This window comes from Chrysochloris asiatica, unplaced genomic scaffold, assembly GCF_000296735.1.
Source record: "Chrysochloris asiatica unplaced genomic scaffold, ChrAsi1.0 scaffold00029, whole genome shotgun sequence".
NCBI lineage: Eukaryota > Metazoa > Chordata > Mammalia > Afrosoricida > Chrysochloridae > Chrysochloris > Chrysochloris asiatica.
The window spans coordinates 18,898,200-18,912,093 of NW_006408547.1; the positions used below are offsets into that span (position 1 = coordinate 18,898,200).

Sequence of the window (13,894 nt, forward strand, 5' to 3'; positions counted from 1 at the left end):
TGGGGAAAGGGAATAGGAGATGATGGTGATAGGATTTTATGATTCAATTGTGAGTAACTGGTAGCATGATTAATCACGACTGTCACAACTATAATTGTACAAGATGTGTAAGTGAAAAGAGAGAGTAATCATTAATTTTAGGAATAGCGGATCCCAGGACCATCAAGAAGGAAGAGCATGAGATGACGGTGAGATCCTACCTAGCGGAGTGGCGACGGCAGAGGCAGTGGAAGAGACAGAGCAGCCGAGGACTCCAGGCCCACGGGCTGAGTAAGGCTGTGTGCTGTCAGCAGGAGGCTGGCTCACAATATGTACCCTTTGGACATTTAAATGAATATATATATTTTTTGTTTTGCATGTATACATCCAATACGTTTGCTTTGTTGATCTGTGAAAAATAAGATGTAAAAAGGAAGCCCTGCAGATGGTACCTATTTGACCTAGCTTCGACGGCTTGATGATCAGAATTTGACTAAAAGATAAAAAAAAATTTGATAAAGGAATCAAATTGCTATAATTTGAGAAAATTAACCTATACTTATGGAGGTAGTAGCTCAAAATACCAACTGAAAGGGAAGGAATCTTCATATCAAGGATCAATCGTATCCCCTCTGTACACAGGGTAGATAGGGCCAGGCAACTTAGACATTGGCCACCTCAGATGGGGGAGGGGGGTAATAAAGGCATGAAGTGAATGGCTTACAAGTTTTCAAGAGGGAGTTTAGTTTCAGAGTGTGCAGGAGGCAGAATTCCCACTGAATAGTTCTCATCTTGTCTCGACGGGTCTGGTGAACAGATATGGGGCTAAGATTCATATGACTCAATAGTGAGTAACTGTTATCATGATTGTGACTGTCACAACTGTAAAGGTAGAAGTTTTTTAACAAAAAGAGGGGAGTAGTTAATCTTACATTGCAGGAACAGAGGACCCTAGGACCATAAAGGGAGAAGAGCATGAATGAAATGTGGGACCCTATCCAGAGAAGCAGCAACACGAGAGATGGAGGCACAGATGAGGACATGGAGAGATAGAGCAGCTGAGGACTCTAAATTCACGAAAAGAGAAACACTGTGTACTGGTGGCTAGGAGGCAGGCTTGCAGAACATGCTCTTTGATTATTTAAATGATCACATATTCTTAAGTGTTTTTGTGTACATAAAAAAAATAATTCAGAGGGAACAGAAGCAAATACTGTTGAATGATGATGCACGATCATTGTAATGAAACGAAATACATTAAGGTGAGTATAAAACTGGCATTCCCCCATGTAAACTTTCACTCAATTCAAAATAAAAACGTTAAAAAAAAAAGGAAGCCACAGGAAGGGAGCAGGGTAACTGTTTTGCAGGGAGAGGATTATAATCACTGAGATGAAACAAATAAACAAACAAACAACGATTGGTAGAGGATAAAGCTGACAATCTTGTATGTTAACCTTCACTCAATTCACAATAAAAGCTAAAGAAAAGAAATTAAGGTTGAGTGAAGGAATGTAGCTCTTCTTAGAAAAAAACACAATATTAGCAAAATTGGCAGAGTAATCTCTACCTTCAGGAGGGTATGTGGTCCTTCTTTTTAACTTTTAATGCTCCTGCCTCGTAAAGATCATAATGCTGTTGTTAAGTCAGTTCCAACTCATAATGACCCTGTATAGGGCTTCTGAGAAGCAGCTAGAGAGCTTGAGCTACCAACACTGTAGTTCAAACCAACCTAGCGGTCTATACAGCCACTTATTATGAAGGTGTGGCCACAAAAATTGATTGCTTGGTTGTTTACAGAAAATCTTATTTGTTGAAATATTTCATATCAAAATGTTTGTTCACTCAAGATTATAAATTTTCATAAAAAAAAAAGAATATAAGCATAGTGCAACAATGGCTGCTACCAACAGTAAAAAAATAAATAAATAAATCAGATATTATATCTTTTTTGAGGAAGAATACACAAGCATCTGGAGTCCTGGATTGCAAAGTCAGTTTGAACCATGAAGTCAGTGGTTTAAGCTCACTAGCTGCTCCTCAGAAACCCTATACAGGGTTGCTATGGGTCAGAACCCACTCGATGGCATTTAACAAGAATACAACACCACCAGCATCTATAAAAATAGGTATCTACAGAAATTCAAAATCTCATAAAGGCTGTAGGTTAAACTATCAACTTGAAAAAATATACATGGGACAGAGGAAAGCGTTAGGTACAAAACAGGAACACACACAGCAAAAGCCAAACTGAGAAAACTACATGACAAGTGATGTTTCTTTATTAAGTAAATTGCAGAGGGAGGAAACCACAGATTAAAACAAAACACTCTAAAAGACATGAAAATATAAAACAGGTAAGGCTAAATGATTGTGTTGAGGGGCACATGCTTGGATGAACCACCAGGAAAGGCAGGTCACGAACATAATGGGATAGTGGGTACTTAAAGAAGGGGGAGTGTGGCACCGTAAATTTACTGGATATGGCTTTTCTATACAAAGTTTTCTTGTTGAGTGTTGTCGAGTCGGTTCCAACTCAGAGCGACCCTGTATAGGGTTTCCGAGGAGCATCTGGTGAGTTTGCACTGCCAACCTTGTGGTTCGCAGTCCAGTGCTGATTCACAGCGCCACACCAGAAGTCCAAAGTCTTCTTAACTCCCACCAAAAGTCTGGGTGGGACTATGCAAACCAGGTGCACAAAGACTCTAACACTGAGATTGATTTGTTTTGTCATCCTGCTAGGTTTAAAAGAAGCTGTCTTAGAAGCAGGAACAGAAAAATGCCAGGGCTCTGTTCACCATCCAGAATAAAGCGTCATGAACGGAGCTTGAGATCCCTCCCTGGGAAAGTGGTGGCAGTTGGCAGAGTCAGCAGCATAGAGAGACAGAGTAGCTGTGGGTTTCTGGGCCCATGGACCAAGTAAAGCTGAGTGGCAATGGGCAGAAGGCTGGCTTGCAGAATGTGCCCTTTGGGCATTTATTCTATACACTTGCCTGAGCAGGGAAGAGGCTGAGGGGCCATAGACAAGAGTGAGGCATGTTTGCAGTACGGCAGAGAAGAGGCATTCCTGACTGGACAACTTCTGCATCCTAAATTGTTTCTAATCCTCAATTGTACCCGGTTCACTTCTGTAATAAACCGCCTAACAATGAATATTCCCTATGAGTTCTGTGTGGTCACTGCAACGTATTACTGAATCCCAATGTGAAGCAGAGAGGGCTATGAGAGGGGGATGGTTGGAGTCAGAATAGGGTAACAAAAGTTGTAGGGTGGAGGCATATCTGACCTGTGCCTCATGGGAATTGGTCTTGGGCTGATTGTGAGTTTGAGTCTCCTCCCCCCTTGAGTAGTCAGAGAAGTCAGACACAACCTCCACACCAGTTTCCGCGGGGTTGTGCTTAGTTGTGGGGTGTGAGCAGCCTGGTGTGTCTGTAAGGTTGAATCTCCTTCATGGGTGTTGACCATAAGGGTCTCCTCTTTATAATAACCCATGAAGTCAATGCATTTGTTTTCTCTTGTATTCTTTCAAGCATAAAAAAGTTAAAATTCTTGCTTCTGAAATGATATACAGCAAGATGTTACAAATTTTTCAATCTGTGTGAATGGTTTTATCAATTATTAGGAAAAACATGTCCTAATTTACCGATCTTTTTCTATTACATTTCACATTTCAGAAGATTTAATGTTGCCGGTGTAGAATCTATATATGGATCAACCAGCCGTTTGAGAAGAACAAAAGGATACCGCATGGTTAAAAACGGGACAAGGCATGTGGCAGGGTTGTATCCTTTCACCTTACTTAGTTAATCTGTATACTAATCAATAATCCAAGAAGCCGGACTAAATGAAGAAGAACATGGCATCAGGATCAGAAGAAGATTCATTAATGGCCTGTGATATGCAAATGATGTAACCCTGCTTGCTGAAAATGAAGAGGACTTGAAGCTTTTACTGTTGAAAGTCAAAGACCTTCAGTAAAGATTACACCTCAACACAAAGAAACAAAAATTCTCACAACTGAGTTGATAATATCATAATAAGTGAAGAAAATACTGAAGCTGTTAAAAGATTTAAAAGTTAGACACTGAAGAAGGAAGACAGAAGAGAGGATACAGTCAAAGTGTGATGTCACTGAGGAAATACTAAGTGCACTGCGGCCCACCAGAAGAACGAACAAGTCAGTGTTAGAGGAAATACAACTGGAATGGTGCTAAGCAGTGATGGTGGTGAGTTTGACTCCCTCACTCTGAACAAGTTATCAGCAAAGACCAGTCATGGTTAGCAGAGTCAGTGAAAACAAGGGTCATGCTCAATGAGATGAACTGACAAAAGTCACACGAACGCACTCAGAGCAGAGGCTGTGAGGGTGGCTAGGGTCGGGCTGCACTGTAAGTTACACATAAGGTCTTCAAGAGCCAGAGCTGAATCAATGGTAACTGACAACAACAGTGATATATTGCTTTTGTAGAAAAGGGTTATTTAAGTTCTGAAAAGTATGGCTGATGCTAGAACGTGTAACTACTAAAAACTTACTAGAAACTTCCATAAGACACAGGAAATCCATGCCCTTGGTAGTCACACCTCATGTGCATGGACGACCCGGAAATTCTCTGCTTGGGTGCTTGAGAGAAGGTACGTAACGTAGTGTACTACTGACTGGGTAGATGTAACAAATAACATTTCTGAAAAGTCGAGTAAACGATGCCATTAACATAAACGGATTATTTTATGAGGCCGAAGGACAACATCCAAAGGCCGTCCTATAACTTGGCCAGTTCATCTTTTCTGCTGAAGTTCTCGTTCAGTTTTCTTAATTAGAATTCTTTTGAAATTATTTTTTATCTAGATGTATATACTTACCTCCTTCCATTAAAAAAAATTAATTTTACATAACAAGACCAGAACTAAGAACAGAACAAGGTCCAAATACATATGGAGATTTAATATCTTTAAGAAAGAGATGGAGAAGATTGTTAAAATATGCTATACCATGTGTGTATACATCTTTGTAGACAGACGAGAAATGGGTGAACAGATCTTCAGGGAGAAGATCTACATCCATGGCAGGAGTCAGAGGGAGAAGCTTCACATGTGGTTTGAGTTTTATATTACACATGTTTCATCTATTCAAGAAAATGAATTGAATTCTAAACATTACAATGTTCAAGTGTAAGGTCACTGTGGCCATGCCCTGAGTAAGCCTAGTGCAGGACTCTACACTAAGCACTTGGGGAAGCAGGAAAAGCCACATCTGTGCTTGAGCCTCCCAAGAAGCTACAATGTGAGGCAGAGGTTAACAGGGTCCCCAAGGGCGGAGGTATGGTCAACCCACCTGGCTCTCCGACTGGCTGTTGGGCCCCACCAACGAGTTTGCCATACTTGTCTCCTCTAGACTTCAGATCAAAGTAGACGTTGCCTATTTTATAAAGGTAATTATGAAACTCATCATTTCTCAGCCTTCAACATAAACATTTACATAAGCTGAATATTTAATAAGCTTTTAGAATGTAAAGATAGATTATGGCATTTGGTCTTCATTTGGTCCCTTTTATTGACCTTTTAGACTAGAATTAAAACAAACCTGAAATATAAAAGCATGAATCTGTACACCCGATGAAAATATGGAAGTGAAGTATAAATTCTTTGTCAAATGTTGAAACAATTCTTAACAGGAATAAGGAAAGGTAAGTGTTAACAGTAACCTTTATTCAGCTCTTGGGCTTTGTATTACACACTAGTTATTAAGAGAAACTTAATAATTTAAACACTTCTTGATCCTGGAGTTCTGGTGTGGTGCTGTGGTTTAATGCGCTGGACTGCAAAGTTGGCTTGAACCACAAGATTTTCAGTTCAAGCTCACCAGCCACTCCTTGGAAACCCTGTACAGGGTTGCTATGGGTCGGAACTGACTCAACAGCACATAACAACAACACTTTTTAATCCTAATATCTTCTAAGGCTATCCTTTTATTTAGATTTTTGTGACACTGTAGGATCAGCACTGGGCTGCAAACCACAAGGCTAGCAGTTCAAACCCACCAGCTGCTCATTGGAAGCCCCCTACAGCGTCACTATGAGTCAGAACCGACTCGATGGCAATTAACAACGACACTTGAAGTATTTATGAGGCTATTCTTTTACTGACATACATATGGGCCTTTTTCCTGTTTGTTTCAAGATTGAGGGTAAAAGATAATTTTAGTCAGAGATCAATACAGAAACACAGTTAACCCTTTGTTATTCTGACTAGAGAATAAAAACTAGCGGAGCTGGAAAGCGAGATGTTCACAGAGCTAAGAACCCAGCCGCAACCCACGAGAGTCCCAGAGCTCACTCAGGCTGTGGCTTCTAGGCACCAGCTTCTCCCAAGGAAGAAGACGGCGCTAATAAAGGCTGTGAAAATGGCATGATAAATATCACAGACCTGCAGTCCCCAAGCAAGGAGCCCATAAACGATACGTAACTTTACATGTTCATCAAAAGGATCCAAACACAATCCAAATTTTCCAATCTTTACAATTTTTAAAGTTTCACATTTCTTAATACTGTCCCATAATCATGAGGAACACTGGCCTCGAAACTGGGCTATTTCAAGATCAAGGAAACTTTATCAGCAAATAACAAAGAAGAACGCAGTATCCAATGACCAGGACAAGCAGTACCCAGAGGCATGTGTACTGGTTTCTCATTTTCCAACCCAACTCACAGGAAATCTACGGCAGATTCCTCAGCCACAGTGAATCATCCACTCTCAGAGAGGTGATGAGACCTCAGGTGACTCCCCAAGCACGACCCATATCATCAGGTGATTCCTTTAAATGCAGTTTATGACGTGGTGCTGGGCATACAGCAGTACGAAACAGAAGAGAGACTGAGGAACTTTGGGAGCTACTACTCTGGTAGGGTAGTGGTTACGAATCGGTCTGCAAACTGCAAGGTCAGCAGTTCGAAACTACCAGCTGATCCGTAGGAGAAAGATGAGGTTTCTGCTCCTATAAAGATTTACAGCCTCGGAAACCCTGTACAGGGTCGCTATGAGGCAGAACTGACTCCACAGCACATAACAACAACAACAACAACGTGTTAGATCACAGTCATTGTTAAGTGCCATCGAGTTGGTTCTGACTCATTGCAAATCTTTATAGGTTTCCCAGGAGCAGCTAGTAGGTTTGAACTGCCAACTTTGCGTTTCAAACCAACCTTGCGGTCCAGTGCTTATCTTACAGTGCCATAGCAGGACGCCAATAGATCAGAGTAGGTTACAATATTATGACTCACAGTACCGTATGTAAAATTTGAAAATAAAAGAATAAAGAAACTGCTCTCCAAAACAGAGGAAACATTTCCCCTTACTTTCATTTACCCTATCATTTTGTTTAACAAACTATTTCTTCACAAATAGTTCAAAGATCAAATTACAGCTGAACCTTCATGGAACTGATACACATTCTGAATTAATGGAGTTTGCAGTGACGTGAATTTCTTTTAGATTATTTCTATTTATGTTACCATTATTACAAACTGACAATAAAGCAGAGTAAAACAAATAGCATTGATTCCTAACGTATGCTAAGACAGGACTCTCTAATCACTTCTGGAACATAAGTCAGTTGATTTTAAAACATGGAAGCACATAGGTTGTATGTCTTAGCTCAAGTCACACACGAGCAGGAAGACCATCCCGTGTTTTCTGAAGCAAACTCCAGTTTTGCTTTAAAAATAAGATGTTTAAAAAACATAAGATCTTCAAAACATAGTTTTTCTTGGAAATAAAACCAAAACATAGCAAGTCAGATATAGTTAGAGCACAGCCAGTGTTTCTACATGCACAGAGTATTGAGTAAATTCAGCACATGTTTACGGGGGTCCAAAGGGTCCCTAACATTTATCTTATCCTCTCAGGTCCACTTCATAGAGGATAGATGCTCGCAGGCCAGTAATCCCTATAAATAGTGTATATTACAGGGCTTTATACTTTGTTATTTACGTGCAGTGAACATTTCAATACTTACATATACCCTGGATACTAGAATGAATTAGTCAATAAAAGCCCAAGATTTTTGTGGCCTCAGAATTTATGATCAAGGTAGGGATAAAATATGTTAAACAGCACAAGAAGGCAATGTGTAATTGGCTGTCAAATGGTAATGTAGAGTGAAAACATGAACATGCAGAGACCTCGCTCAGGTATGGTAGGTAAAAAAACATACCATGGCTGGGGTTTAAGCGATACCGAGGATTTGGATTTAAGAACACTAGATAGAAAGGAAGGTCTGGCGGAAAAACATGCTTGATCATAAAAGTAACAAAATGCCAGGACACCAATCTTACCCCTGAGGCTACCAGACAAAAAGTAGCAACCCCTAAATAAATTAAACTCCTGTAGTGAAAATCATCACACAGAGACACAGTGTGGACTATATTCTAAGAAACTGGGCTCTCTGGAAATCCCGTAACAAAGGAGGGAAAGTAGGGAGGTTATTTGAGATTGGTGGTGGTGGTGGTGTGCCGTGGAGTCGGTTCTGACTCATAGTGACCCTGCATAGGATTTCCGAGGCTGTAAACCTTTATGGGAGCAGAACACCTCATCTTTTTGCTGACCTTGCAGTTAGCGGCACGACTCATAATCCGCTGTTTTACCAGAGCGCTTTCATTTTAAAGGAAAACCAAAACACATAGCAACCAAACACAACACATGACCTGGAGTAGATTCTGACTTTGGGGGAGGGGGCTGTAAAATAAATTTACCAGGTCAACCTGGTAAATTTCCATATGGATCGGATATTGAGGAATATTAGGGAATTACTGTGAATTGTCTTAGGTCTAGGAATGACATTGTAGATATGCAGCGGGTACGCTCTTATTATTCAAAGAAGCATGTTCAAGTATCAAGCTGCTTATATGTTATGATGTCGGCAACCTACTTTCAACTGACGCATTAAAAAATGATATACCCACACACACTTGCTGATCTTTAAATGGGTCTTTTGAAGTGCTGGTTTTGTCCCTAACTTTTTGCTATAAAAATTTTAAACAAATGAAATTGAAAGAATACAATGAACCACTGTATATCTACTACTGAGGCTCAACAAATATTAACATTTTGCCGTATTTACTTTATCTAGACTTCACTGTTGTTGTTTGAGTTGTTGAGTTGGTTCTGACTCATAGTGACCCTGTATAGGATTTCTGAGAAGCAACAAGTAGATTTGAACCCCCAACCTTGCAATTCAAACTGACATTGTATTCGAGTATTTACCCTGGAGTGCTACAACAGGACTCCCTTACCTAGACTGTTGTTAAGCGCTGGCAAGTCAGTCCCAACCCACAGCGACCCTGTATAGGGTTTCCTAGAAGCAGATGGTGAACCGCCAACCTTGCAGTTCAAACTGACTTTGCAGTCCAGTGCATGAACCCACAGTGCCATATCAGAACTCCTTATCTAGACTAGCTCTCTAGATACTCAACTGGATATTCCAAATGTCTATTCAAATCTTCCTGTAACGGGGGGAAATATTTTTTAAAAGAATTGATTCATCAGTTTTACAAAGAAATATAACAGTTATAGAAAAGCCCACAACGTTTCCAATACAAGGATCATTTTAAAAAAAAGTAAAGCATTTGGCATGTCTTCCAACAATTTATAAATATGCCTGGTATGTCAAAATCTTATCAGTATCACCAATGATCAGTTTTGATAACATAAACCCTACCTTTCAACGTTGAATAAGCATGACCATTAGCAATTATTCCCTCAATGAAAGAAATTATCTGAGGAATATTTTCAGTTACCCTCAAGGATACTGTGGGTGGAAGAACCTGAAATAAAGAAAACCTTACTGTGTTTCCATAGTTAAGAAAGCAGAGGTCTGTCACAATGGCTCTTCACTGTTCCAGTGTTTTAACCACCTGCCAACAATCAACTTTACCTTCAAGGCTGCCATATCTAGTTTAAAATCTTCTTCATAAAAACTGGCAAGAGAAGTGGGTGATATATTCATCTGCAAAAGAATGAGATGAACACACTAAGAAGTCTGGAGCATTTACAAAAGAACCAAATGCAAGCACAATCGTCTACTTGCATGATGCCCAAAGCCAGCTCATGTCCCCGAGGGGGCCAACAGCAATGGCTGCGCTGTGTGGCCCCCCACAGTGGCTTTGCTTTGAGTTTGCAGCGTCACTTACAAGGCAAGATACGCTGAATTTTAGTTATTAAAATTACACCAAAAGCTTAGTTTATTGAGCCTGTTTCCAGGTGAAATAGGTCAAAGGAATAAATGCCATGATTTCAACAAAGACAAATAAGCCAAATAAAAAAAAACAAATCAACAAGAAATCCTCTGCTTTTCTCAGTCAAGGGCAAAATCAATCTACTCTACACAATCTCAAGAAACCTGACTTCCCATTGTACGCAATAACCTCCGGAGACAAAAGAAAACAAGTCAGAAATATATTAAAAAGGAAGTCCCTAAGGAAATATTTTGAAACTAGCCTAACACATTAAAATACAGTTCTTTTCAATGGAGTGTTAAGTCCCTCAGGTACCACGAATGGGCTTCTGGGGGTAGATAAAAGCACAAAACCCGACATTTAATTATGAATGTACGTGCTTTTCTGGGGCATATATCTACAGCCTCTGCCAGATTTTCAAAGGAATCTGTGGCACAAAACTATGTTTATTCAATAGTAGTATTATTACTCTTTCAGAGGAAAAACACTATAAAAGGAAGCAGGAGACACTATAAAGTTCTGAAACGTAACCAGGATTCCTATTTGTTGATTTTCTACACATAGTACATGAGCCACGCAAACTCATTCACATTTATGTTGTTGTTGTTATATGCCGTGGAGTCGGTTCCGACCCATAGTGACCCCGTACAGGGTTTCCGAGGCTGTAAATATTTACGGGAGCAGAAAGCCTCATCTTTCTCCCGCGGAACAGCTGGTAGTTTTGAACTGATGACCCTGAGGTTAGCAGCCCGATTCACAACCACTATGCTACCAGAGCTCCTTCATTCACATTTATAAGCATCCACAAAGGACACTGGTGTCCTGGTGCAGCACTGTAGAATAAGCACTGGACTGCTAACCCGAAGGTTGATGTTTCAAACACATTAGCTACTCCTTGGAAACCTTATACAAGGTATCTACGAGTCCAAACTGACTCGATGGTACTCAACAATGTGCTGCCCACATATCTTACCTGAGCCTAACACAATCTGGTGAGACAGAAAACCTTTAATTATGAGTAAAGTAATTTCAGATTATTAAACAACTTCCTCAATGTACACACCCCAGGGCACTCTGAAGCTCATCAAATTTCTAGCTCAGGGTTTTGAAAAAGCGCAGTCATCACTTTAACAACAGTTCCTAAAACCCACAGCCAATAAATATTCACTGAAGAAATTCATCTTGTAAAGTAAGCATTGCTACTGTAGTGCCTATTTTTTTTAGCATTGTGATCTTGAGCAAGTCAACAGAGGTCTCAGCTATAGGGTTTCTTTATAACACAGAGAAAATACCATCTAACAATTCCTAAGCTTGCTATGAGGGTTCAGTGAAGTAGGAAGGTTGTAAATGGAAAATATTACATTAATATCACTATTAAAGAGATAATACATTGTTGTTGTTGTTAGAGGTGCCATCAAGTTGGTTCCAACTCATAGCAACCCTACTGTACAACAGAATGAAACCCTGCCCAGTCCTATGATAGACTCATGATCGTTGTTACATATAGCCCATGGTTGGCTGCGACTGTTTCAATTCATCTCCCTGGGAGTCATCTTTTTTCGCGTTGATCTTCCACTTTGTTGTTGTTAAGTGCTGTTGAGTCGGTTTCGACTCATTAGTGACCCAGTATAAGGTTTCCAAGGAGTCCTGGTGTGGCGCTGTGGGTCAATGCGCCAGACTGCAAAGCCGTTTGAACTGCAAGGTCAGCGGTTCAAGCTCACCAGCTGCTCCTCGGAAACCCTATACAGGGTCGCTATGGATCAACTCAAAGGCACTTAACAGCAACAACAATAGGGTTTCCAAGGAGCAGCTTGTGGGTTTGAACTGCTGACCGTGCGGCTCACAGTCCATTGCCAAACCAAGAGTCGAATATATACATAGTATATGTATGTCCTGGTGTGGTGCTGCAGGATAAGCACTGGACTGCTAACCACAAGGTTGGTGGTTCAAACTGCTCTTCAGAAACCCTATAGGGGGTTGCTAGGAGTTTGAACACTGCATCTGTGTGTGTGTGTATAAATATATAAATGTAAAATGTCATTTTCCTGTGGTATATAGCTTTGTGGCAAAACACAACAGACATTTAAAAATAGTAATCAGTTAACGTATGTGTATACAGAGGAAGAAAAAAAGCCTAAAATTCAGTGTGATCTTGTTACTTCAGAAGTTTCAAATACTCTACGATTTTGGTCTTAAAAACCACCATGCTGCTTTTAAATACTGATCTTTAATCTTAGCCTTCTGAACAGGTAGTTCACTCCCAAGGCAAATCACACCTCATAAAGAAGTGTGCAGAACCCCCCTTCCATTCCAGAAGGCACGCACTGCTACCAGCTTTCCTCGAGCACGAATATGATGATAAACGCATTTGCATCGTCCTCTGTAAGTCCTCAGTGTACAACTCTACCCAGTGGTCGGCACATTGTTTCATGCACTTCAGATTATTTCAGGTCTCCCCATGCTGGTACAGACTGAGCTGCCACATTCCTTTCAATGGCTGCATATATTACATTTTATAGATGTAGCACGATTATTTAGCCTGTCCTCTACTGGTTTGTAAAGGAGCTCCGCTAGCATAGCGGTTACGATTCGGGCTGTGAACCGCAAGGTCAACGGTTCAAAACTACCAGCTGTTCCACGGGAGAAAGATGAGGCTTTCTGCTCCTGTAAAAATTCACGGCCTTGGAAACCCTGGACAGGGTCGCTATGAGTCGGAATCGACTCCACGGCACGTAACAATAACTACTGGTTGGTGGTTCAAGCTCACTAGCTGCTCCTCGGAAACCCTATCCAGGGTTGCTATGAGTCAGCATTGACTCAATGGCATTTTACAACAACCACAATCCACAATGAGTCCTGGTGTGGCACTGTAGGATTAATACTGGACCGCAGGTCAGTTTGAACCACAAGGCCGGTGGTTCAAACCCACCAGCTGCTCCTTGGGAATCTCATGCAGGGTCACTATGAGTCTGAACCAACTCAAAGGTACTTAGTAACAACAACAATATTTACATCTGTTGGTCAGAAGTAAAGCAGATTACTGTTTACAACGTGGTAAGGAGAAACCCTAAGGTTTCCTAAGGATTTTGCCTCATGATTATAAATACATATCTTGTCAGAATTTCAACCCCACCCCAATTTCGCCAGCCCCCACAATCACACAAGAAAATTCCTTAATCAATCTATCCATTTCTCTCTTTCCATGTATATACATGGTATGGTGGTTATGTGCTGTGGAGTCGGTTCAGACTCCTAGGGTTTCCGAGGCTGTAAATCTTTATGGGAGCAGAAAGCCTCTTCTTTCTCCTGCGGAACAGCTGGTAGTTTTGAACTGCTGACCTTGAGGTTAGCAGACTGACTCATAACCACTACTGCCCCATGGGGCTTTCTAAGCTAGGGTCTTTATGGGAGCTGATCCCAAGAAGCTACTGAGTGGGTTCGAACCACCAACTGGCCAAAAGTCTAAAACTGTTGCAATAACAGGGCTCCTATTACCAAACTGCCTTTCTTAGATGTTGTACCAATTCCTGTACCTTATCAAACTTTTAGACTTTGTCAACATGATGGCTAAAAACTGCTTTCCCATCGTGATTTCAATCTTCAGTCCTCTTAATTTAAATGAATTTAAACATCTTCTCCTGCTGAAGAACCATTTTATTAAATGATCTATAATGGAGCTCTGGTAG

At 40.7% G+C, this 13,894-nt stretch overlaps 1 protein-coding gene across 1 annotated transcript in view; it reads right to left on the bottom strand.

Annotated features, from left to right (window-relative positions):
- The window catches only part of CARS2 (cysteinyl-tRNA synthetase 2, mitochondrial (putative)), a 165,674-nt gene that overhangs the window by 118,769 nt on the left and 33,011 nt on the right, over positions 1-13,894 (bottom strand). The window contains exons 4-6 of the mRNA XM_006851542.1: positions 9,908-9,979; positions 9,692-9,797; positions 5,312-5,395 (exon numbers count right to left, since the gene is read on the bottom strand). Of these exons, the coding sequence (XP_006851605.1) occupies positions 5,312-5,395; positions 9,692-9,797; positions 9,908-9,979 (262 nt within the window). The remainder of the gene's footprint in view (positions 1-5,311; positions 5,396-9,691; positions 9,798-9,907; positions 9,980-13,894) is intronic.